Below are 27,337 nucleotides of genomic sequence, written 5' to 3' on the forward strand. Positions count from 1 at the left end.
ATGACTTGAACATGGCAAGTAGGAGTCAGACTTCTCAAAAGACATGTGAATCCTTCTCAGTATTTTGAGAATACTTCTCAGGCTCTTCCCAGGTGTTAGGTCCCAATCATTGCTAAAAACCATTCTTGTTGTTCAAGATTTGACTTAAATGACACTACTTTTGTTCAATACCATTTCCTCTTTGTTCAGATATGCCAAATGCTTGATTAGAATTTAAGTTCACTTTGAAATTCTGGTGGGTAATGAGAATTATAGATTCAACTACTATTCTTCCTTCTATAGATGGTAATTATTTCTGATATTTGTCTGCCAGAAATTAAACAGAATCACATTCAAACAAAAGAAACCTTTCCTTAATTGAGAGACTTGCCTACATGGCACAGAGTGTGAAAACAAAAGTACGCTTTCATAATCTTGAAGCTGGCTTCGGCATTGGGTTGGCTGATTAGAAAAAAACATCCTCTATGAATAGAGGATGTCCTATATCAAAGAAGTTAAAACCTCAAATTTACTTGCATTTGTTAACGCCCTCTTTAGCAGCCTTTCTGCTCCAGAGACTTCCCTTCTTCCCTTTCAGTGTAAGTTGTTCTCATTAAGCTCTGTGATTACAAACAAGGCTTAGCAGTATTAAATGACTAGATATTTTTATGGCCAAATGGGATTACTTTGATAATTGGCTCTGATCTGTTGCAGAGCTTGCTCTCCCGTACTTGCTGCATCAAGCCTTGTAACATGACAGAAGTACCATCCAGCTGACATTTCCCAGGTCCTTTGATCCTGGTTCTCTTCAGAAGTTGAGTTTCTTTTCAGCTGTAGGCAACATGTCACAGCCCTTCCAGAATTTTTTCTTGCTTCTGGCGTTGTCCGTGCTGGTGTCTTCTAAACTGTGTAGTGAAATTGTGATGAAGAATGACACGGTTTAAAATAGGGACAACATCACCATGTTTCATGCAGCCACTTCTTTTCTAGGTTTGCAGTCTCAGCCATCATGTAGCCAGGCCATATTCTGCTCTTTGGTCATCACTCTTAACACAGGTTAAGTATACGTGGCAGATCAAGCTTAAGAGACATTGACAGAAACATCCAGCACTGAAATTACAGATTCATGACATGGTGTCATCCACCAGAAGTTGTGGCATTTCAGATCCATAGATCCTTGCTCTTTTGTCATGGTTTAACCCCAGGCAGTAGCTAACCCTTACGCAGCCACTCACCTGCTCCCCCCACAGTGGGATGGGGGAGGGAAGCAGAGGGGTTACAGTCAGAAAACTCTTGGGCTGAGATAAAGACAGTTTAACGGGTGAAGCAAAAGCCGCGCACACAAGCAAAGCAACCCAAGGGACTCACCCACCGCTTCCCACGGGCAGGCAGGGGCTCAGCCATCCCCAGGGCAGCCGGGCTCCGTCACGCGCAGCGGGGACTTGGGAAGACAAACGCCGTCACTCCCCGCGTCCCCGCCCTTCCTCCTTCTTCCCCCAGCTCTATACGCTGAGCATGACGCCATATGGTATGGAACATCCCTTGGGTCAGGGGGGTCAGCTGTGCCGGCCGTGTCCCCTCCCCGCTCCTTGTGCCCCCCCAGCCCCCTCGCTGGTGGGGTGGGGTGAGGGGCAGCAAAGCCCTTGGCTCGGTGTGAGCTGCTCGGCCACAGCTACAACAGCCCTGCGTTATCCGCAACACTTCCCAGCACAAATCCAAAGCACAGCCCCATAGCAGGTGCTGTGAAGAACATTAACTCTACCCCAACCAAAACCAGAACCACTTGTAATGATAGATCCCTGTGGTAAAGGGTGTCTAACCTGGGATTAACAGACCAGTCAAACGCTCAAAGCATTCTAAACCAAAAAAACCCCAAGAAACTACTTTCTCTCTCTTGTCATGGGCACATGCTGTCTTAAGGAACAGAAAGGACTGGTGCCAAAATAGTCAGTTTACATCTATGGGTTTGAGATGCAGAATTCAGAAGAATTATCCTGCATCTTCATTCTCCTCAAACCTGAAGCCAACACAGGACTTTCTTATGCCTTAAAGTGAAGAAATGTTGCTGTGTCTACAGAGATGTGTAATATATTAATTTTTTCTGCCCACTGTGTTGATAAGGCTACCCCACTGATATATAAGCACTTCAGATTAACTCTCAGCATGTAAAAGTTCAGATGTTCCCCTGATGATCTTCCCATTTATTTCTTCGGAAAGACTGGCAAACACTGACTCAGGCTTGATGCTATTTATTTAATGTGAGATTCCACGGTGATGCATTGAAGAGGATATTCGAGAGAAAGGGAAAATCAGGTTTCCTATAATACTGTGGAATGTGCTAATAAAACTCTGAGATGGTCCAGAAAGCAGGTATTTGATAGAAACCCATTCTTATTGTCCCTGCAATCTGACCTAGGAAAAAAAAATCATCCTTCCTCCCAAATCATGGCACTTCATATAACCCTGAGCCTTACAGCTCATCTTGGCCTCATTGTTACAATAGCTGTTCATAGGTACAGGGTACAAAGATACTTTTTTTTTTTTTTAATATCTCAACATTAGTCAGACATGCAGAAGTTAGGCAGTTAGAAATTGTTTATGATAGCCATATCCCCCCAGGTGTTCTCTGTATCTTTGAGAAGACAGTGCTTCTGTATTTGGAAATCCTGAAGTGGTAAATTAATCAGAAATTCAGGATTAGCCCGTAAGAATAAAACCACTGCTCTGTGTGCCAGACATACTTCAGCAGCTTTGAAAGCTTTACTTGATCAAAATAGATCCGCTAGAGTCTTTTCTGTAACGACTGAAAGGTGCAACAGGGTTCTCATAAAACCTTGAACAATCTGTGTGTGTTTTCAGCTGGCATTATTCTGTGTGTAAGAAAAACAGTGCATTTTTGTAGCAGCTTGACAGGCTGGGGGCTAATGCGTGCATTGTACTTCTGTGCTTGTGCTGTGATTTATTTGGAGCAAGGCATGTTTATGGCAGTGCTCCTCTTAACTAGCCAGTGGGTATAATCCTGCCAAGTTCTGCTGTCAGTCTGGCAGTAAAAATAATGTCAATAGCAATCAGTCACTGCCTGCTTTCATTCCTCCTGCCGCCTTTGCTCCCAGGGGTAGGCACTGTCAGGTGATGCACCCTGCCAGTTTTGCTCCTGTCTTACAGAGAAGGGATTTTCTCTCGGCACCCTCCTTTAGCAGGATGTGACCATTGCCCACACTGCTCTTTAATCTCCTACAGGAAATAATAACTAAAATAAAATAAAAACCCCCACCCAACATTAAGAAAAGGCTACCTTACGAGCAGCCAACTGTTTGGATAAATGTCATGCTCAGCCTGACATTTCTTGCTGCTAGTCGTCTGGGTAGCTCAGCGAGCTGGGGCTGCAGCCCCACAGGGCAATGGGGGAAGACATGTAAAGGTCATTGTGATGATAGCGAAGGAGATACTTTAAAGCAGAATCCGAATATAAAGTCTTGTAGAAGCTGGCATGCAAATTAAAATGTAAATAAGGTTGACAAGCTTTCCAGCAAGATAGCAAACAGCCAAAGGGCAGCTCTGCCTTCTCTAGGCTTTTTCTGCCCTTCACGGAGCCTGCTACAGTTGTTTCCTCGGCCAGCAACCACAGTAACCTCTGGGGGAAGGAGGAATATGAAAGTCATAGTGACTCTTAGCAGCTGTCACATTTACAATGGTTTCTTTTCAGAGTATTTCCTAATATTTTTTTACAGCGTACTTGCCTTAGAAATTTAGGTTACGCAATCACCATAAATGAATAAACTAAAAGATGTTTATATATGTGCGCAAGCATCAATGGCAGTCTTAAAGCTATGAAATTCTTACAAGCTTCGTGAAAACAGTAATTGTGAGAGGCTATTCCAGGCTTTTGGCACAACTAGAGAGCACAGAAATCGAGAAAGATGAGAGGAGAAAAGAGAAAGCAAGCCACTGACATAGGTAATTCGTTGAATTGTATTTAAACTGTAGCAGAAACCAGAAAAAGTTGACAAGGATGAGAGAGGCTTTTGAAAATGAAGGAGGTGAGGAAGAAGTCACAAGATAAGAAGTCTTACAATTCTCAGAATAGATTCACCTTCAGCATCCTGGTGTCAGAGAGATATGTGAGTAATGATTATGATTATTATTGCTTTAAGAAGTCTGCTTTGATTTGGTCTGCTTTCTTTTTACTAGTTAATTCTTTTTGGTTTAATGCCTGGCAGAAATTCATTTCTATATATTTAAGAACATATGTGCATTTAACCAGCAATCCCCTTGGCATCCCCTCCCGCCCTTTGAAGGGTGCTGCCCTCCTTTACTGGTGCCCTTCCCAGCAGCCGCTTGGCATGCTCTGCACAGCAGCGCCAGCTGCGTGGCAGACCTCTACAAAGCAGATTTTTGTTTCCCTTTGTCAGTGCACGATACTCGCTGCCTGTTGGGATGCTTTTAGAGGCCTCCTGAGCCAGCATCTCAAAACAGGAATGGTTTGCTGCAGTAATAGTGTCTGCTAATGTCTCATTACAATCAATTTAAATGCTTCAGTTCCACTGAGAGCTAATAACAGATGAAAGTCAAACTAGGCTTGTAATTTCAAAGACACATATTTTTTTGTAATGAACTGAACTATTATGCCCTGTTGAAAGCTTGACTATAAAAGATTTTAAAGCTATGCTTGTAGTGTCATTAGGACTTCCTTTTATGTGTCTTCTAAGCTTGGAATAGTACGATAATCTCAACTTTCTGTTTACCTTTAATAAAATAGCAAAGCTTTATCATTTGTCCTTTACAATTTTACATATTTACAAAACATATTTGATAGTATTAAAAAATTAAAACCTATAAACTAATGTGACCTGCCTAGCTTCCAGGGTGCCTCACGCTACATTTTATAGAAAAGAGAGTTTGTTTCCCTACCCTTTATTCTCTTCATTGTGTCCGTTCCCAACTCAACCTCTCTCAACATGATTGTCCTTCAACTAAATGGCCTTATGAAAAGGAAAGTTAGAGTAATGATAGCAAATTGCACCTGCAATCATCATGGGCCACTCTTCAGATGGATATCTGGTTTAAGAATAGAGACAAATTGGACCCAACAAGCTCAATACCTGGCAGAAGTTAGGGAAACAGGAAGAAAACCCAGATGTATATATAGAAAGGAAAATCAAATTTATCTGGCCTTCAAAAAACTCATGACCCTGCCAACCTGGAATGGGTAGGACACTGAGGCCTTTGGGAAAAAGACAAAAGAGAAATTAGGCTGAAGAAAAGGAAGAGAGAGCAGGCTTATGTATTCTTTGAAAAATTTTTACAGGTAATTTTAGAGGGATAGTGGAGAGGTGAGACAGACAACTGAAAGAAGGAAAGAAATGTGGGGATTAACCACTCTGGAGAGGCAAATAACAAGGTACAGGGCACTAAGGGCTGTGGAAGGTGCAAGGAAGATGCCTGGTTCTTGCTGAGCCTCTGGTAGGGTTGCTGATGGGCTCTCAGAGCAGCAAAGGGGATGGAGGAGCTGGGAAGCCTGAAGCGTTGTGGCTTTCCTTGCTCTGCAGGAGCTAGTAAAGCTGCTGAGAAGATCTCTTATCTACTCACTTGTACCCAGCTCCTTGCCTCTGCTTACTGGCCCCGCTGTAATGCTTGTTAAAAACATGGCTAATCTAACTCTAGTCCCACCAACAGTGTACCTCTAGATGAGAACAGATGGGGTGGTGGAGGCAGAAGCACATAGGCTAGAGTTATCGTAAAATGCAGTGTTTTGTGAAGTTACATTCTCAGTTTGTAAGAGAAAGGGTCAGGAGAGGGGGAACTCTGGGCTTTGATGTGTCATGTTGAGGACAGGGGACACAAAGGGTGCAGGCACAGACAAAACCCCTGCTGTTACCGGCAAGGGCAAGGAAGGCTGGTCCACCAGGGTCCCTCTGTACGCAGTGGAGAGAGAAGGTCCTCGGGAGGATGGTGGCCCTCAACTGAGCTGTACTTGAGCCTCTCATTAGGGTCCCTGAAAAATTAACCCCAACAGGCTGAAATCAGCCTTTATGAATCCCCTGTCATCTGCCCGCCTCAAGGGAAAGGGTGGGAGGTCAGTGAACAAGAAGGGATCCAGGAGTGGGACTAGGTTGTGAGGATCCAGCTCTGTTGCCTTCACATTACTGTGGTAGCACACCTCTGCAGGAGGATGACCAAAGACTGCAGCTTTAAACTCAAGGAGTGATGGCTCTAGATATTCATAAAAACCATTCATATGAGACTGTAGTCCTTTGAAGGAAGGCGAGCTAGGCAAGCTGCGAAAGTTTAATTTAACATAGACTGCAGAAGAGAGAGCAGAAAAAACTTAATTAGTCGCTCCTAGTGTAGCTGGTCACTGTCCAGACAGTGCAAGAATAGTCACAGCTACAAGACAGCTTAGTTCAAGCTGTGAAGCTTAATTTGCCCTATTGCACTGGCAGGTGATGACAACGTTTCTTCAGCCTAATGTTAACAGAGAACAGAAATTGTCTGTCCACCCCACTGCAAGACATTATTTTTTAGTAGAAGAATAAAAAGCAGCAGGCACAGAAACCAGTTATCTTCTCTCTTCTTGTCCTCTAACACTGAGCCACCTCCTGATTTGGCTTGACTTCAACTGTGTTCTCTCTCAGTCCTCCAGGCAGTTGTTTTTTATTAATTTCCTATCTTGCCTATGACTAAGAAGGGAAGAATGCAAGTCCCTCTGAATTTTCCTACAGTCTCTTGCACTGAATATTTTGTGCATGAAAGAATTTTATCTTCATTTTTCTTGTGTGTATGCAGCACCATGCACATGGTTACCATGAAAATGTAACTCATCCTGAAGAACGGTCTGTGGTGAGACCAACCAGCCCCTTGAACAGGCTACAGAAGCTGCCCAAATCTTTTATCCCTTTCATTTCTATGTCTAGAAATTTCTATCTCTAGAGCTAGTACCTTGCCTATCCACTTAGGAGTGAGTTTCACAATAAATTCATCCAAAGAAGATCAAGAACTATCACAAGAGTTCTATCACAAGTGAAAGATAAGATGGGTTTATGTGACATTCTTGAAGCTTAGGGCCTTGTATAAGTCAACAGGAAAATACTGTTATTCTATAAAATGACACTGCAGCCAGGTTGGTGGCTTGTGTGAATTAGCACAAATTAATTTTCACATTAACCTGCTTACAGCCATGAAGACTACACGAGGTACTGGGGGATTCAGTTAATTACAATAATAATACTTTTGTGCTAATTACAGGGACACACCAAAAAGGTTTCTGTAGCAATACTAACCCATTTTACAGCATGTAGGCCACTGGCAGTAATGAGCTTCATCTGTCCCAACTGGTATTTAGTAATTTTCTTTAAGGTCTCATTTCTGACACTTGCAGACTTTTTGGAAGGGTTTTCACTTGCAAAACCATCCCTGCTTGCCTGTTTAGCTGTGTTCCCCTTTTTCATCATTTTTTTGTAATTTTACTGTAGTGTTAGTTTTGCAATATTTCAGTTTCCCATATTGTTTTCTCATATTCATTGTCAGCTAGGAGGAACAGTCTCAAAAAGCAGCAAAAGAGCTTCAGATGAGACATCAGGGGAAAATGCAGCTGAGGAAAAAAGAGCGAAACACCAGAATAGACTGTTTGGGGTAGTTGAAGTGTCTCCGTTTCAGGGGATCTTTAAGAACAAAATAAACAGACATCTGCAAAAAACATAGAATTGTGACTTACAGCCCCTGAAGCCTTTCTGCTCATCTCTGGCAACCTTTCTGTCTCCTCTTCACTCTGAGAGCTCAGGCTCATGCTCCAATTGCAGGTTTCTGATACCTGGCACCCATGCAAGCGTGTGCTGGTTGTTCTTGGAAAATGCTAGGCAGTGCAATTTGATACAGTACTTTATTGTTGTGGTCTAAGCTAAATCATCTCCACGTGCTTCAGAAAGTGCAGTCAGTCACCCCAGCACAGATGGCATTCAGGAACTTGATCACAAATCCCAGACAATAATGCACTCCCAGGTGATCCGCCCGAGTGTCTCATTTGATCCGAGTAGATCTCTTTCTTAGAAGAGTGTGTACAGGAGGCATAAGTCATTCTTTATTCCCCAATAAATTTCTTAAGTGTTCATGGGTTTTGACCATTCCTGTCCAAACTGTCTCTGAAAGCTGTATGAATGTGACATTTATCAGTTCTAAATGCTGTTTATTCACATAAGCGAAGGGTTCATCTTGACCTACTGCTTTTTCCTACCTGGATCATCCTGGTCAGTCACAAGTAGTGAAGCAGAAAATGAGAGAGCATTGGAGAAACCAGCCCGCCAAGGCTGAGCCAAAGCACAGTGTCAACAAACTGTTACAGATTATTCCCATTTTTGTCAACAGCCTCTTCAGGAAAGGAAAAGCCAGTCTGCGGATGTCAAATAAATCTTAGGGTAGAGCTAGGTAGACTGCAGTCCTGAAAAAATGTCACTGTGTTAAAAATGTTGATTTCCCCACTGAAAATGGGTCTAAAAGAATTTGCCCTTCAAGGGACCATATGGCACTGCAATCCAAGTGCTGTCGCTAGCTGTAGGCTGGCAACTGTGGGAAAATCTGCACCAGTAAATAGCGTTTGACACAGCCCCTTTTTTCTCTCTCCTCCTCTCTTTCTGCATTTTGTAGATATATATATACACACACACATTCTCTATATATATTGGCATTCAATTTATATATATATATATGCACATTGAATTGAATTTCAGTAAGGTAGTGTAAAATACCATAAATAATAATACCTACCATGTTAGAATAACAAAGCATTCACTTACTCCAGAGAGCAAACAGCTGGTCTTTTGGAAAAGCTGTTGAGGTGTCATTCTTATTCTGGGATGCTTGTCACAATCATTAAAGAATATAAGAAACCTGGATTTCAAGTGGGAAGTTTTCAGCACTTGCATTTTCTACTGATCTGTAAGGCTTGTCCATAACACGGCTCGCCAGCACAGCAGAGAGACAGCAGAGGTCTTCTGCTTCTTGTAGGACTGACCCTGATCTTTGCTTTTTTACCTAGAGTCTATGTGTCTGGCACACCTGAGTTGAACAAGATCACTGAAAGTGTTGATTTGATGTAGACAGAAACCTTGAAGGGCTTGGTGGTTAGTAATATTCGCTGACGTATGTATTGTCAAATTCATTTTGCATTTTCAGTTTTCATTCAATGGAAAGGCTGTCATACAATGCAATTGTTTACATAGTACACAGGACCAGTGATGCGATGGATAATAACTGGAAGCTGTTGCTGTGCTGAGGTTATGCAGAGCTGGTTATTCCACCGCAGAATGCTGGAGGATTGGCACGTGTAGGAAGGACCTCTCAAATACCTATCCAACTAGTGCTTTGTCTGGAAAAAGACATCTACAGGCTCCATCAGGAAAGGAGAAGAATGATGTGCATTCAGAAGATCTGGAGATTCATAAGTCTCTCCTCAGTAGTATGTAGAAGCATACTTTAAAACACAGCTTTCGAAACAAAACAGGGAAGTAAACTTAAAATGGGATAAAAAAGTGATATAGTGTAGACAGGCAAATTTTCTTCGTATCAGTTTTTGATAGTACATTTAATTTTTAGAAAGAGGAATCTGATTGATGCAATACATCTGATTTTTTCAGGAAGTCATTTGATATTGCATGATATAGGACACTGCTACTTAAACTGGTGAAGACATAGGACTTCACTGGTTTAAACAGCAGTGTAAAAGACAACTGAAGGAGAGGCAAATGTACCAGAAAAATCTGAAACAAAAATTGGATTGTTTATTTAGCAGAATGGAGATTGGTAGGCGATGAGAATCAATATACAATGGAAAAGAACCATTTACACAGAGGAATGGCATTGGTACAAAAGCCAGTAAGTAGGCTTCAGCAACATTTAGTTAGAAGAATGAGCCTAACCATCTGAGGACTGGATTCTGTGCACGGTCTTCTAACAGTTATGAAATGCCAAAACTGAACTAATTTTAAGAAAATATTTATATTTTTATATTTTATTTATATTTATATATTATATTTATATTTTATATTATAAATTTATATTTATATATTATAAATTTAAGAAAAGTTTATGGACAGTATTTTACGTTTTGATTCTCTGTGAAATCTGGAATTGGCATTGATTAAGATGACCTTTTCCAGCTAAGTCTTTTGTGCTGTAAAGGTGGGTTTCTGTGGTTCTGTGAATAAGGTCAAGAGTAGCAGCAGTAATTGCAAGGCATTTCTTGGTATTACAGTGATTTTTCATATGTTATTCCAATTTTACGTGATCTGATGCTCAAGTTAATCAACATTTCAGAGCATCCAGACCATCAGCTATAGCCAACATGTCTAGTGGCCAACTGCACAACATACATGTTTGCAATCTAGGTATCTCATTGCACAGTACTCAAAATATTCCTCGTGATAAGCTAAGAGGCATGCAGGGAGCATGATTTATCCTGAGGTAATGTATGTATTTGTCTTGTTTAAACTCATTCAGGCTTGTAATGTGCACAACCATTCCCTATTACCCGTTTGTATTAGAAGCAGTAATCCCCCTTAATCAGGAAGCTGTAGCAAACTAATAGAATTCTGCAGCTGCTCCAAATATTGCTTCTTAGAAAACATCAATACGCATGTGAAGATGTTTTTATCCATTTCATTCCTTCCTCCATACTTTTATTTTTGGTTCAGGACATTTGGGATTATTTTTTTTTTAAGTTTTTTAATGGTAAAAATGGACAGTTTTGTTTCCAGTCTTTGCTCAGTTCTTTTTAATTCAATGGAGAGTCCCAGACAGCCTTAGGAGATGGCTGAAGAAACCTTTGTCTGGAAGAACAGCACAGCTGAGTGTAGGACGGTGAAGGTTACAGGGGGAGGCAGTTTTTACCTAGCAGATTTTGAAGTCAGGGAGTGAATCATTTATTAATGGCAATATTCAATGTTAGCAAACAGTATTAATCATAATAGCAAAATAGTTAAGCCGAATGAGATATATCCATATTTATTTTCATAATATTCTTGCCAAGATTCTGGTTGTATTACTGGTGGTTCTTCTGATCTCTTTGCTTCTGTTAGTCTGTAAGGCTATCCTGTTTTACAGATAATTATATCAGGTAGTATTTGTATTCTTGCTACTATTTAATTTTCTGCTTTAGCTTATAATTTTTAAATGATTTGTGGGTTGTGGTTTTGAAGGTTTTTTACTGTCAGCTACAGCTTTCATGCTGGTTTATGGAATTAATAAAATCACATTAGTTTCTCCACCACTCTATTTTCAGAAATAAACTTTTGTCCCAAGTCCCTTTCAGGAACCCCTTTTATAACTCTTCCCACTCTGAGTATATCAGAATTTCGTGGAGCACAAGTATAAAACTGGCATATGTTGTCTTAGCTGTGGAAGTTTTCATGTAAGTTTTCATAAAAGTTCACTTGGGAGTTTTGAGCCCTGATTTAGCTTTTTATTATTATTTTTTTTGTCTAAAAAGCAGGCAGGTCAGACTGATCTACATTTCCAGTTTTGTTTCAAAAATATTCTTTCACAGTGCCTAGGCAGGTCATGCATCTCCTTAGTCAGATTAAGCAGTTATGGATTCTGGAAACGATGCAGTAGAATTGTCCCCTTTTTCTTTTCCCAACATGGTTTAACAAAAGGTGGCATCTTCCGTGTACAGCAGTGCTGGGGAAGATACCGCATGCCCCAGCCTGCTCCCAGCTCCATATCGCTGTATCCTGCCCTCCTCAAATTTGGGCAGTTTTGTGTCTGACTGCTTTCCAGTCTGCATCAACCAGACCCCATGAGGTTAGTATAAATAGACTGAACAGGCTAAACCAGTTCATCTGATTGAAAGGTATTTGGGAAAACTCGCATGAGCCGTGCAGCTGGCAGGTGGGCCACCATCAGAGCATTTCCCATCAGAGCCTGTAAAAGAGGAGTAGCTACCCAGTGTAGATACAGGGTTAGTCAAGACCACCAAAATGACTTCTGGGTATTGCCATGCCTAAGAAACTCTAGAAGCAGTCAGTTCTGTAGTTTGTTTCCTCATGTCAATTCATGTCTTTAAGAGCTGGAAGCAGGCTAAGCTAGCATCATCATTAAGATGTGGCTAATCAGTATAATATGCTCAATGCCCAAGAAATAGAACTGTACTTGGTAAAAAGCAGAAGCAAGAAAAAGCAATGAAGCAAAAATAAGTAACAATTGCCCCAGGGCAATGATTTTGGATGAGGAATTGTGGAAATTGAATAAAAGTCTGAAAATAAGATCCTCCACCACTAGCCTGAAGCGACAAAATAGCTAAATGAATTAGCTTAGCTATTAATAGAAAGTAGGTTTTGTTTCTTTACAATGTCCCACATAAATATTTGTTGAAGAAAGAGGATTCCAATGCAGGGAAGCTTTTTCTTTTTTTTATTTTTTCACCTTGACAGAGTAATTTTGTGCCTAAAACAGCAGACGTATCTTGAAACGTTTTTGCACTGTACAAAACAGTAACTCCTACAAAGCTATCAAGGTTAATGAGACATATGCTTCTCTGCTGGGCAAGCGAGGCTGTGCAAGTTGGATGCCTGGGGTGAAATGCCCAACTTTTCCAAGATTTCACACTGTGCTGCCAAGGCAGACGGTGTGTTGTGATACAGTTGTTTCAGAGCTGACTCTCTGCTCTTTATTCGCCTTGCCCCTCTTCAAGCTTTATACACACAATGTTGTCCAAGATACCAGCTCAGTGTGAGCCTCAGGGAATTTGAAAAAGTGCTACAAATAGTCCCATTTAGTTCAGGGGTGCATAATTTCAAATAATGGGGTGGGGGTGGGGTGGGGGGTGTTGCTGCAGCAGAGTTCAGACTACAGTAAAATTAGGTGCAGGAAAAAGGTTCCCAAAATCTTGGAAGGGGTTGTTTTGAAAACCTATTGAGCTGCTTGTAGTTTTCTTCAGTGGTTGGAAGAAGCTGCAAGTAATTCCCAGCTGAGAAGGTCCAGGCTGAAACTTCATAAACCAAGGATAGGCTTTAAGGGAACAGGTGGAATAACACCTCATTGGGATACATAGTCCTTGTCACTCACTCTCTAATAGCTTGATTTATTTTAGTACATCTCTTTCATTATGAGGTACAAGTCCTCTGAAATGAAAGCTTCTAGAAACTAATTTGAATTGGAATTATATTCCCTGTGTCTAAGAATAGAGCACGATATTAGTCTCCTGAATGTATCGTGGGAGGAAGGTATCTTTTCAGGTGTATTTATATTCACAACTAACACAATATGAGGGCTGTATCTAATGGTGCAACAGATGGAAGAAACATTATGTTCAGTAATAAAGCAAATAAAAATAATGTTAGTGGTGATGTTTAGGCAATGAGGCCAGCTACAGAACAAATATACAGGATGAAATTTTATTTAGAAGACATCCTGCAGTGTAAATACCTGTATATTGGTAAAGGAAGACAACCAACCAGTAGCAAAGAATAAAGACGTTAATGGTCCTACAGTTTTAAAGGCAAAAGCAATGAGAAAAATCAGTAAATAACCTGTATCATTATTTTTGAAAGGTTCCTGAAAAGGTGTGTTGAAAATATTCCAATAAAAATAAGCAGATTTATTCAAACTAATAAAACCCAATAAAATATAAATGTATTTTCCCTTCCCTCGTATTGAAATCTGTGTTTTTCATTTCCTTTGAGTGAGCTCAGGGGAGTTATATGACTGATAAGAAATAGCAGCATAACTTGTTCTGTTGCTCAGTGCATCATTAATGGAGCAAGGCCTTTTGAGCAACATCTTCTCCAATGAATAATGCACACTATTGCATTGCCTATTGATGCCATCAGAATTTTGTGCGCTTTTTTCCTGTCAAGTCATGAATTTAGCTGATGTTCAATCTAATTGATTTTTTGGACTTATTAAAAGCATAGCATTTGCCATGAAATATAAGATCCAAAGCCAGCCTTGTCCAGAACTACATCTCTGGCAGTGACCCACATCAGACAGGGCAGACACAAGAACCAAAGGTACAGTGAACTGTACCTAACCACAGTATGTTTGTTTGTTTATTTATTCCTCTCTGCAATTACTGCAGACCATAAAGATGTTTCACCATCATTAACCTGCTATGTAAATGCTTGCAACCTCAGACAGCTATAGAGTTAAAAACTCTTTAAGCATCTAGAAACAGCTGTCAGGGTACTTTTAGCAAAAAAATTGACTCCAGATAAATACTAAACAACAAAAAAAGTTTTAAACGGAAGACATAAAATACTAGCCAAATGTATTAGCAGTTCACATTGTTTTGCATGCTCTTTCACTTGTTATGTGTATTACAGTGGTTTCAAAGGCTGCCAGAGCTGCGGGATGCTAGGCACCTGGTAGGCATAGCCAGACACGCAGCAGCCAAATCTCTGCCTTAGGAGCCATAATATGATGTCAATTACTCTTTGTGACTCACCAAGGTTCACACTGTAAATCTGTGCAAAAAGAAGAATCAGACCCAGTCCTCCGAAGTCTTGATGCTGGTCTGCTCGCCTTCTTCTCACCTCCACGTATAAAACAGTGGTGACGGGACAGCACTGTGGGCAAAGGCCAGAAATGGAGAACACTCTCTGTAGGAAGAAACGCATTCTTCTATTATTTTAAATCTTAAACACTTCAGCCAAGACATCTGCTAAGAGGAGGCAGAAGGAGAGGGGGGGGGGAAGATTTACATAAATAGCGTTACCATAATAATAGTATCATGCACATTGCTATCTCAGATGTCCAAGACAGGAAGTTCATGACTTGCTGTAGTGGCATACAATTTGCATTCCCGTAAACAGAACAGAAGAAAATCTCAGAAGGCTTAAGCTGGCCTGGATCCACTGAAATTATGCCAAATCTCAATACTAATGGAGAAGCTGGTCTGGCAGCTATTCCTTTATGATAGTGTCTGGAGTTATTCGACATACTCTTTTTAAGGTGATAAAATTCTGTCTCTAACTGATGCCTTCCTAGTTTTTTGTTTTCTTTTTTAAGCAGTGTAGTCTGTTAAAATTAGGCAGTTCAAGTTTTATTTTCCAGTTCGAGTTTCCACCTTTTAGGAAATCTGTTATCCTCTAGAAGCAAACAGGGATGATCCTGAATTACACAGGAAAGCAAGTTTTGATACCTGCTGACAAAAACAATTGCTATCTCTCTAAAGATGCCCAGCACTAAAACCATTCAAACTAATACAGACTTGGAGTGTGATGCTGAACTATTATTTTCACTATTGTATAATACATCAGCATTTCAGTTGCTTAACTATTCTTTACTTGAAGGGTCAAGGCTTTTTTTGCTATCATGTTCTCTAAATTCAGTTGAAGCTACAATCTTTATTATAAATTTAAAACTTAAAAATAACAGTAATGGTGCTTTGTAAAATTATGCAACTCTTTCACACAAAAAATCTGCAGCAAATTTATCATAGCCATTCTTTATTTATATGACCAAAAAGTAGCATCAAGCCATTCAGATATAAAATCTGTCTTTGCTATTTTTGTATTTTAGAAATTATTTGATTTTCACTATAATTTTTTTTTTAATTTCTTGAGGTTTGGTTTCTTGCGTTCATTTTTTAGTCTCTCAAATGCATCTAAGACTTCCAAGAGCTTTCTTGTATGCTTAAGTATTATACCCTTTTAGGCTCTTTCTGGAGAATTTGAACCTAAAATTTCAGTATATTGCTTATTTCAGTTAAAAAGGCTCCACATACATGAAAGGACTTCAGTCACAGCAACACTCATCCCAGCTGTGCATCTGCCATGGATCTCACAAACTCATGGTGTTTTCCTTCACAGCATGAGGATAGACTTACCTGTTGAGTCATCAGGCTCACAGCTCATATAGTTGGATCACAGGCCATCAAAGCCAGTCAGTAGGAAACTGAAAAGGGAGGTGGGGGGGTGTTAAAACAACTCCTCCCCACCCTATAGGTACCCACTTGCACAGCTGTAGAAGGGGTAGCAGGATTTTAGGTATCTAAGTCACTTCAGCAGTGAAAACGGTGGTGTCTGCCATACCCTCAAGATGTCAAAGTGGATTAGGCAAGATTTTGTAAGCCACAGTTTCGATCTTAGCCAGCTAAACTTGGAGTTTCAGTTTAAGTGCATTACTGTTAGGGTTTGGGGTGGTTGGTTTTTTTTTTTTTAATGGGGCTGGCCACTTAATGTTGCTTTGATTTCTCAGTATGTGAACTAAGGAGAAGGTTCAGGGTGTTTGAAGATTACTCCCAAAGCTCTACCCAGTCCTTTCAACATATGAAAGTCCTTTGGAAAGGCAAAGGATTGCATTAGTATTTGAAGGTTAAAAGATGTGTGAGTCCCAGATCTAGCACTTGGCAAGCTGTTGGAATGAGGTGGAAGGAAAAACACCAGCTCCCTGCCCGTATATTCAGGCTAATGAGTCCTGTATGGAGCAGGCAAATGTCAGTTGTTCCAACTGGTGTCTGTAGTTGAGAAATACACTCACTTTTGGCCTTGGTTGCATGCTGTAGCAATTCAAGCTGTCTCTACTTTTCCCCCTCTCCTGACTGCCCAGAACATTAAGCAGAGCCAGCTTTAGAAAACAGACCCTTGGGAAGATGGGCGCTTGCTTGGGGCAGCATGCAGAGCCCAACATGCCAATGCCAAAGCCCTGGAAAATGGTCTTGCTGTCCCTGCAGCTGGGCCATTCCTCACAGCAGCAGCCTCCTCTCCCGCGTCCAATGGCAGTATCTCCACCTCTCCAGGCTTAGCAAGTTGTAGCCGTATCCTTGGGACAGCTAAATTTGGGTCTAGAAACACTGCCGTGAGCCCTGAGCCAGCTCTAAAGCAGAGTCTGAACAAACACATCCATCGCATCTGCCCTGTTTCTTACCACAGCATTTCCAGAGCCATTATATCAACTGGTCTGACCTCGGCAATAATAAAGGTTACAGTTTGCTCACCCAGTTGCACTTTTAGCCTAATGCGTAACTTTATCAGTTTCTTAAGCTCCTGGAATTAGTTGGTTAGATCATTAGTGAATCAGGCAATGGGGAGGACCTTTGCAGATGGATTTTGATAAGTCACATTTGGCAAACTTCACTAATGATGCACTCCAGCAGTAACACATTCTTTGTTCTCCCTTTCTTTAAAGGGCATGAAATTAGTGAATCAGCTTTAACTGTATTTCTTGTCAGCATGTCACAACCTTCAGTGTCCTTTTAATTGTGTAGGAGCCTTGAAAGTGTGTTATTTAGGTTCAGTGCTGAATTTGAAGGAAGCATGATGAGTTTTTCTGGACTTGAGCACTGCCACTTATTCGCACCTAGCAAATGCAAAGCCATTAGGAAACAACTCCTCTGGAATGACCCCATATATAGAGAAGTGTTAAGAAAAAAGGACTTTTTCCCAGTGGGCAGGACTACCATAGCAGGTCTGATGCCAGAAATGGAGCATCACTGTTTCTTTTTCTGTTCACATTTCAAATACAGCTGTCACTGTAGTATCTAGGCATCAGCAGGAGAATGAGGAGGACTGAGATTAAAGAAGCTGATCAGAGTGGGCTTAAATACCACATGCACTGATGGCCTTGCGATTTTTAGTCTGGGCATTTGTCAGGAGGAAGGTACAGGTGTACATTTCAGTATTTTTCAATGCATAAATATGAAGAAGGTACTACGTGAAAATATATGCCCATAAATATGTTTATTTTCAAATTAGCTGTGTATTTCAATCTAAAGGAAAAAACATCTCAAGAACACATTCTAATGATAGTTATCTTTATTACTTCAGTAATTTTTAATATTAACCAGGGAGCTGGAGGTTGAACCCTGAACTTCCATCACACACTTATTAGACAATTTTTAAGATGTGTTATAGTTTCTAAATGTCTTCGAGAAGGAGAAAGGTTACTAAATTCAGAATAAATATACAGTCAGTTAAAAGCAGTTAAATTACAAGTGTGCTCTGAAGTCAGAACACAAGCTATAATTTCATCTTCTGACCAAGCTGTAGTCATTCGAGTATCTCATGAGCTGGTGTTCAAGTTGCAGATAGCTGGATGCTGTGCTAGAGTCAGATTTTCAATCCTCTCTTCTCACTCTCCAGATTGGTGTCTAAATCTGGGAGTTACTCCCACACCTCGCACACAGAGTCAGCCTGGGATATGGTTGCTTATTAAAGGGGAAGCTGCCATTACAGCTGCTCTGATGGAAATCATTCATATCTTTGATCTCACCCAGATGTAAAACATCAAAGAAGCTGCATTACGCTGTACGTTTACTGCCTTCTTCACTGTATCCACCACACGTGAAAGACACCTAGTAACAACCCTTAAAATTGTAGTATTCTGTCTGTATGCAGAGGACTGACACAGTGTAAGGGAGAGAAATACAAGCTTTTTGGTTTTAAGATCACCTTTCCTATTTGCCAAGAAGAAATGCTAGATTTGTTACAATGAAATGGAAGTTGAACAAAGCCTTGCTCAGAAGATGATTATTTACTAAATACATTCTAGGGCAGGGGAATGGAACAAATATGACTCACAGAGCAAACTTGAATCCTACACTGGGATAAACACTTAAGAACTAAACACCACTTTATAAAACGACACAAGTTTGTGGGAGCCTTAGTTCCATTGAGGATTTGGGCTTTTAAATCACCGAGAAATTTAAAGTTGTACTCTAGGTGAAAGAAATCAGGAAGAAACAAGCTACAGCATGCATCTGAAATATAGTCTGCATGTAGGAGTGTCTCTTCTCCTGACATACAGATTTCAGCTGCAGTCAGTGATGTCATAGGTATGTGGGAAGACTGAAGAGTCTTATATCACAGCAGTGGTTCCCAGCTGACTGGCAAAGCAGCCACCGTCACTTAATAAACACAGTAGGTAATGCCAAAGCAGCTCAGCGAAAAGGGAGTTAAAATGCATCAAGTAAGAAGAAGGGGGGGAAAAAAAAAACCCAAACACAAAAGCTCAAATCGAACCACTCTGCTAAGCCAACTTTAAGGTAGCTACTGTCTATGCAAAATGTGGAATCTTGGAAAGGTCAGATGTTATTATCCAATGAAAAGTTACAGGGCACTGAGTAAAATGAATTAGTTGTTGTTGCAAAGCATCTAGACATTCTGGGAACTGAGCCAGTGCAAACGGCAAATGATCAAATAAAAATAACGCTGAGATTTCTGCTAGGAGAAAATGAGAATATTGCTGTCTTACAGCATTCTCACATAGCTCAAAGAGCAACAAACAGGGAGCAGAACAGGTTATAAATGCACAGTAAAGATTTATGTGCTTAAACTGAGAGATGGTGTTATCTGGTGGGATGTACCGCTGTCCTTTAAGGAAGGATACCTCGCCTGCTGGTTTCACTTCTGTTCCAGACTTGCTGTGGGGAAATGGAGACCCTCCTTTTGAAGCAGGTAGTGAAAGAAAACATTGAGGTGCAGAGAGCATCTTCTTCACTTTGTTGGCATCAGTCTGCAACATTTTACTCTTCAAAGTGTCACTGACTCACTGCAAAGGATTTTGTACACCCCCTCAAGTTACCTTTCTAACTCGCGTTGGTAGATTTCCTGGGTTTAGGTTGAGTTATGACTCTCTGTGTTGCTGGAGCACTGCCTGTACATTGTTAGTTTCAAGGAATTACAGCTTGTTTGCAAAACTTCAACCTTTCCTCTTGCAAACCAAAAGTCAGCCCATTAGGTCCCACAGTGAGCAAGGGGAAGGTGCCAGCAGGAAGAACTGTTGACCAGGCTGCAACAAGGGACCTGCCCTTTCAGAGAGGAGCCTCACCAAGTGATACATCTCTAGCTGAATCCTTGCTCCAGCGCTGGTCCCATGTTCCTTGTCAGATCACGTTTTACAAAGCTACCAGCAGAGCTATGGAGGAGAACAAGGTGTGGGAGGTGGTTTTGTGCCGCTCCTGTGCAGCTTAAATAGGTCTGGAGTTTCTGGAATCACCCACCATAAGACCAAGTTATGTCTCCACCTATTTAAAAAGAAACAGAGACCAATCCTCAGTGGGCTGGGTAAAATAAAGCGGCTTATTGCTCATACAAAAATTTCACAGCTGCTTGAGGGATAATTAGACTTTGATATATCTCCTTCAGTTCAGTGGGATTTTACACTAAATGCTTGACTCATTAGGAACTTCAGTGCATCATCCCACTGCCCCTATACAATGTATCTCATTGTTTGGAAGGAGGAATGATATGATAGAAAACTGCTTTCAGCATCCTTTTTACAGACTGAAAGATATTTGGTAGCACATTTTAACCCCCTTTTCCTTTCTTGAAGCTGCAGGAGAGAAGGTCCTCGCTATTGGACTTTTCATAGTCAGTGCTGAAAGGTTCAGGTGTCATGATAAAGAGGGCATGTATGTACCAAAGATAATATAGTAATGGGAGGTTCTATTAGACCTCAATTTTCAGGACGTGCTTTACACTCATTAATTTAATATAATTTGCATTTAGCAGCCCTAATGATTATATAGGTCAAGAAAACTAAAATATCTTTATTCTCTGGGTTTTTTTATCTCCTTAGAGTACGCTCGGTTTGAAGCAAAAATCCATGACCTGCGTGAGCAGATGATGAATCACAGCATGAGTTCTGGGTCCGGCTCCCTGAGGACTAATCAGAAGAGGTCACTGTATGTCAGGTAAGCAAGGAGAGCATTCTCCTGGGACTATGTCAGCAGCTACCTTGTCTATGCCTGACTCGTGTGTTGTGGGTTCAGCAAGGTGGGAAAGAAGTTCGAGGGACTGCATCGAATTGAGCTGAGAAATGCATCACCCCTATAAGCACAGCCCTATTGCTTAATCCGATCGTTTCAAGCCATTTTCAGAGAGCATTATACTTTTATAGTTATTTGGTTTTATGAGATAAAGAACTCTTAGCAGTTGCAAGCTCTTTCTATATCTGAGACGGTTATGGTGGTCTAGTGACACATTGCATTTCTGTGTGAGGTCTTGCCCAGACATCGAATGATTGCTCTCATAAAGTGCACTTTTTCCCCAAGGCCATGTACTTACAAAGCAAGGACTATTATGTGCTGTTCTAAATGCATGGCAATCTGCTGCTATCCTCTTGCTTAAGTTTACCCTTCTATCAGTCTACACTACAAAGACTTTATCATCTACCTAGCAAGATCAAATATGCAGATGAGATGCTAAACAAGCTGACGTATGTAGCTTAAACAGGGTAGTGAATAACACAGGAACTGCCTAACAGAGCCAGGTGGTAGCAGTGGTTATACTTTTGCTTTGACTGTGCAAATCTACCACCATAGTCGTTGCTGGGTGAAAGACTGGGTGTTGCCCAATTGCCCCTAGCAAAGTTCTTGCTGTCATTCATGAGTTTGAGGCCTTTGGGGTTCATGGAGACTATGGGACTCCGTGACAAATATTTTAATCGTCTTAATAATTATGCTTCTCTAGGCTTTTCATTTTTTTCCCCCGTGCTCAGCATATAATTTGAAATTCCTGACAATCATGAAGTAGAGGGAAGCAATTTGTCAGCCTCCAGGCAGTCATAATTATTCATGGGGGAGCTAATTCAGGTGATAACATTGCAGAGATCCAATTAAGGCTAAATTCTACATTTTGTCATTATGCCCTTAGCATGAAGGGGTAAAGTAGGAGAGAAGGAAGGGAAAATTTAAATGTTAGCATGGATAGTCTTATTTTGTTGGGCAGCAACCACGTGAAGCACTAATTGGTACTGCTGCCAGGAAGAGCAAGGACTGAAAGGGTATAGATCAGTGTTACCAGTGATCTTGCTGTTGGGCAAGGTCAGGTTGGAAGTGTCATGGCTTTTGATCCATCTCTAACCTTCTCTGACCTCTCTGGCTTTGTGTTTACTTCTGAAGCTATTCCACCTGCAGCAGGTTTTCTGCAGACCAAACACAGCATGACTTTGCTGTCAAGAGCTTTGGTCAGCTCTCTGAATTTGCATTTTCTGAAAAGCTACAGTCATTGGACATGCCCCATCCCTGGCAGTGCTCAGTGCCAGGCTGGATGGGGCTCTGAGCAACCTAGAAGGTGTCCCTGCCCATGGCAGGGGGGTTGGAACTCGATGATCTTTAAGGTGCTTTTCAACCCAAACCATTCTGTGATTCTGTGATATGTAGGAATAGGTTACTTTGCTTGAGGTAAGCCAGGAACCCAAAATGTGGGTATCGATGGTGCAAGAAGTTCAAGCCAACAACTGCAAGTCAGTTCAGGTGTGCACATAAGGAGTAACACAGAGTCCTGAACAGCTTGCTGGTCTGAGCTGCAGCAAAGCTTGATTACCCCTGTATCAGCATCAACCTGGTAAGCCCTGCTTGAGAACTGAGGCTTGTTAGCTTTCATACAGCCAAACTAATTTATCTGTGCTGCATCTGAACTAGCCTAGTTCTATACAATATTGCTGTGTGTGCACCGATGAGCCTGGTTTTCTGCTAGTTCACAAATTCTGAGTGTGGTCTGTCTCGCTGAGCCGATATGCCCTGGTGCCTCACTGCAGGAATCTTTGATGTCTTAGCTGCATATCTAAATATCACTTCCCAAACCCTAAATGCAAAAACTGTTCCTTTATTCTACAGTCATTCCAAAAAATGTCCCAAACCGCTCAAGCAGAAAACCTCAAAAGCCTCAGTCACTTTTGTTAGCATATTTTTTTTTGCAGTCATAACCACACAACTGGCTGTGTCCAACTCCGAGAAGTCTGTGTGAGAGGCTCTGTATTTTGCATAGTGTTATAATGTGTTTGTAGCGCAGCAGTGCCTGCAGCATCATGCTAGGCACAGTTAGTTCATATCTTATACACTAATTACAAAGGTAGCTTATGTCTACATCAGGCACTAAGGAAAAAATAAATGCGGGTTCAGAAATCTGCTTGTCTTCAGAAACTGAAATTTTCACTTTATGGATAAACTCTTTACATCTAGGGACCCATGTAAAAAGTCTGGGACAGCATTTTTTTATTTTTTTCATTCTTACAACTCAGGGCATTTCTGTTTCAATGGATTATTTGGGCCAGCATGCGCAACAGAACTAGAGGCAAATTAGCATATGTTGCAAATCTGTAGCTGTAATGTCAAGTTTATGATTCATGTTTGCTGTTTTCCTTTCTTTGAGATACAGCGATTTTGCTGTCCTTCACTGAGTACAAACATAGTTATTTTTTTTTTACATAGAGAGCTTAATCAAAGTAAATAACTATGTTCTAGGCAGCACAAGGAAATAACTTTAGGTCCATATAGGTTGTAATAATTGAAAATAAGTGTCATTACCTGCTCATAGAAAAGCCAAAAGAAGAGGGTGAGAAAAAGCAAAGGTTTGTAAACAGATTTACCAAGGGGATGTGGGACTCATTGAATGCAGGATTTTCTTCTTTGCCTTACAGTCTGTGATTTCCCTATCCCGCCCCTACTAAAAGAGCATATCATTTTATATTTTGATATATTAAAAAGTTATATTAAATGAAGTGAGGTAAAATTAACACGAGGATAATGGGTTTAACATAGGACTGGAAGTAGTTGGCTGAAAGCAATTAAAAGTCAAACGTAAGCAGTGTATACAACCACAGGAAAGCAATCAAGAATGATTTGTTCAGAAGAAATGGTGTAGTGCTCTGACATGATCTGTTATCTGTGCATACTCCGGTGTTTATGAGTTTTACTTTTTTTTTTTTTCTTTGTCCCAGTCTCTTTCTGATGCCTCCTGGAATATTTCCCAGAAAAATTCTGAAATTGTTTTTCAATACTACCTGTTCCTTTTGTATCACAGACCGTATATCTCTGTTTGGGAGGTTATCAGAAAGTCCACAACACTAAAGGAAAAGAATGAGACTTCAGGGGAGGACAGGGCCATAGGAAATGCTGTTAATTATTTTGGGAGCCCACATCCTCTTTGTCACTAAATGTCTCCGTTGAGGAAAAGAAATACAGGAAGAAAAGCAGAAAGTGAGGGAATAGACATGAACTATAGCAAATTTTATTTTTATAATTTATTTGTTGGTGAAGGTGAATGAACTTTATCTGAATTCAATAACAGAAACGAGAGGCTAAGAGAATTTCTGCTATTAACCTTTTTAATTTATTGGAATTCAGCCATCAGCTTATGATTAATGGGGAAAGTAAACAAACCCATCACCAGCTAAATGCTGTGCTATATACTTACATAGGGGTTTTTTTAGTGTTTTTATGCAAATTCATATCTTTTTGTCTTTCTGGCTCAAGGTTTTAGAATCTGCTCTTGTAAGATTATATATTTGTTGTCTTGAAATAGGTACGTACATTGCTTTGTCCTTTTCAGTCTAGATCCATAGTCAAATTTTTCAGGCTACTTGTGGTTACTATTGATACACTTGGGAAACACAAGCTCATGTTGTTTAATCCACAGGCTATGGAACATGACAACCTTTTGAAGAGTCAAGCAAAGTACAGTCCTTTAAAAAGTTCGGTGAATGTGAGCAGCCATTGAAACTTTGGTATAAAATTGCCAAGCTTTGGAGGAAACTGAGAGCTTAAGCGTGAAGGGTTTTTTCCTTTTGATTTACTAGATTCCTCCTGACCTTAAAGCACTTATGCTAGGTTTTTGAAGGTAAAAGTGGATACTTCCGTAACTGCTATGAAAGGTACAAAGAAAAGGCTTTCAAGAATCATCTGGCATCCAAGAACTGCCTTCTTACAGTCTTTTGTTGATTTACAGATGAAAAAATAATTAGACAAGCTTAGAATAAACAGCCACAGCACTTTTTAATCTTTATTCAAACCAGACAGCTTCTGAAATAATGTCTGTAGTTAAAAATCCCAATTGCCCAAGGCCACAAACAGGCACTGTGGAGGTACATCACTCTGCAGAAACAACTCCAAAGCTTCACACACCCCCCAACCCTTTCATTGCCTCTTCACTGATTAAAATCTGTTAAATACCATCAGGGACCAAGCATCGTTCCACCTAATTGTGGCTACTTGCTGCCCTGTATAAAGCCACTGGCTGAGCTTATTGAAATGCAGATATTTCAAGTTCAGCACTACTTACAAATATATCGGCACAATGTGAATTGTAGTTGGCCTGTAAAGGCAGGTATGGAAACCAGAGCTGGGACAAGGCTGGATCCAGCCGTACTTTCAGAAGTGGTTCCACAGCCGTCTCTCCACCAGCTGTCCAGGAAGAACGCTACCAGTGGGAAGTGGAACCAAGGGAAAGAGCCTCTTCCCAATAAGTTCAGGAAGTTTAAGTTCAATCTTTTTGTTCCAGCCCACACTGCACTAATTACAAAAACTGCACAGTGCAAGCTGGTGCTTCTAGTCCATTACATTTTTTTCTGCTTCTAGCTGGAATTAGTGTTAAGAATTTCATACCTTTGATAGGTATGTGCTGTATGAACACTATGCGTTATGTGTTAAAAATTAGTGTGTTCTGGTTCATTTTTTTATCAAGCCATTAGGAACAGAATCTGGAGATTTGCCATAGCAACTTAGCAGCAGCTGAAAGAAAGTCAAGATTGAGGTACTTTGGGGTTTTTACTCTGCTTTCCAGCACAATGAATTCTCCATTAGGCATTAGACTCCTTTATACACATCTCCTGAACTCCTTAGAAATCAGCATGATGCCATAGCACTTAGGGAGACTTTGATTTTCAGCCTATCACAGAAATTCTCACCTGGGAACTTTGCGAGTGGCAGTTGAAATTTGGCTGAGGCCATTTGTGAAGGCTGGATGTGGCGTCTGGGGTATTTCTACGTAATGTCTGTTATAGCCACTGTGCGGTCTCCCTGTCTTCACTGAGGCAGTGAACACTCACAGGCCACTGAACATCAGATCAGGGATCCACGAGCAGAATTCTCCTGGGAGAGCTGCACAGCAGGTTGCAATGCAGTCTGAAATCCACATGAGAAATGCAATTCTTGGAGACATCGTGGCGGTGAAATCTAAACACGTGATAGCATCAGACCTCTACTACATAGAACTGGAAGGCAAAATGTGATAGATCATTTCATCAGGGCTTTTCAGAGGGAGGTACTGAGGAAACCAGAGAGAGGTATGAAATGGTCATACCTAAATGCTCATTACAATGGTAGAGAAAAAACCCCATATATTTGTATATATCTTTACTTATCTATAAATATAAAGAAAACCAAATAGATACATGTTAGTGTTAGATATATGCTATATCCACATATACATTGCAAACATCTTCACTTAAGCTAGTGGCTAGTCTCTCTCTTGAGTCAGTAGAGTGCACTTGGCATCTTCAGAGTACAATTCATCTCATCCAGAAGTAGACATCTAAAATTGCTCAGGCGAACCATGCCCTAAAAATGTCTGTTTCTTACAGCTGAGTGGAAAGAGCCTCAGGTGATTAGCTGAGATGTAAACATCTGTATTAGATACACTTCAAGTTGTGTGACCTGAATCCCATACTGAATAGCACCCTCACACATGCACACAGAGTATGTATATACATTTCTTGAAGAAGCTGTAACATCAGACTGCGGCTGTTGCCTGTGAACGCCTCTGCTATGTGTTTCAGTAAGACACTGCAATGTAGCTTTGAAACACTGACAGTCCTATTTAAACAGGCTGGTTTGTTCCCTGTATTCTTATCCCCCAGGACAGCTTCTAAGTTAATCTGCCACTTTTGTTAGCACTCTTGAGGATCCACACTGCCAGTGCATGGTCGTCAAGCTGGATGAGGTTTTGACTCCAGCTATGGCATCACGCTGTGTATTTCTTCCAGACTTCAGAGCGCTGTGGGTCAATCTAGATTTCTGGAGAGTTAATGTGAGTGAGTTTGGCGCCTAGGCATTAGCGTTTGGGTTTGATGGGGAAATAGCTAGAGCTTACATGGCCATGCCTGTACTTTAATGGCATGATAGAAACTATTCAAATTCTCTTTACTGAGCAGTAAGTGGAGGAAAATGGAATTTTAGTACAGTTTGTTCGCTTACCTTGGATTATTCCTAGGTAATTGAACAGTCCAAATTATAGCACAGAATGGAAACATGCATTCAGAAAATCTGTGGTAAATGGCATTAACACAGAAAGCTGGGGGTTTTGATAGCATTTAGAGACGTTTGGAAATGGTCAGATAGGTACACGGGTAACCAACCCTCGTGAAATGGGCTGTTGCACTTGAAATGCCATTTCAGGTTGGAAAATTGAAACCTGCTTGAGACTTTACTCATTTCACATGTCATGGTTAAATATGGATTTCTGGATATTCAGTTACTATTTTTCGTCTGTTCTTTCTCTGAATATAGAGTCTTCTCCAGATCACTCTGGCACCAGTATTCTCACTGGCTTCAGCAAGAGCTCCTCAGATTCAGAACCAAGAAAACAATGCAAATCTTTATTTTTCAAAGCAAGCAGGGTCACTGTGCACTTGAGAGACCTTTTTCCCA

The 27,337-nt window shown here is 40.7% G+C and overlaps 1 protein-coding gene across 21 annotated transcripts in view; it reads left to right on the forward strand.

The window, feature by feature from the left end:
- Positions 1-27,337, forward strand: part of DLG2 (discs large MAGUK scaffold protein 2) — a 1,042,746-nt gene that overhangs the window by 922,989 nt on the left and 92,420 nt on the right. For all 21 annotated transcript variants that reach the window (XM_040583241.1, XM_040583240.1, XM_040583242.1 and 18 more), the window contains one exon: positions 20,488-20,602. In XM_040583241.1, the coding sequence (XP_040439175.1) occupies positions 20,488-20,602 (115 nt within the window). The remainder of the gene's footprint in view (positions 1-20,487; positions 20,603-27,337) is intronic.

The sequence above is a fragment of the Falco naumanni genome, chromosome 2, assembly GCF_017639655.2.
Source record: "Falco naumanni isolate bFalNau1 chromosome 2, bFalNau1.pat, whole genome shotgun sequence".
Taxonomy (NCBI): Eukaryota; Metazoa; Chordata; class Aves; order Falconiformes; family Falconidae; genus Falco; species Falco naumanni.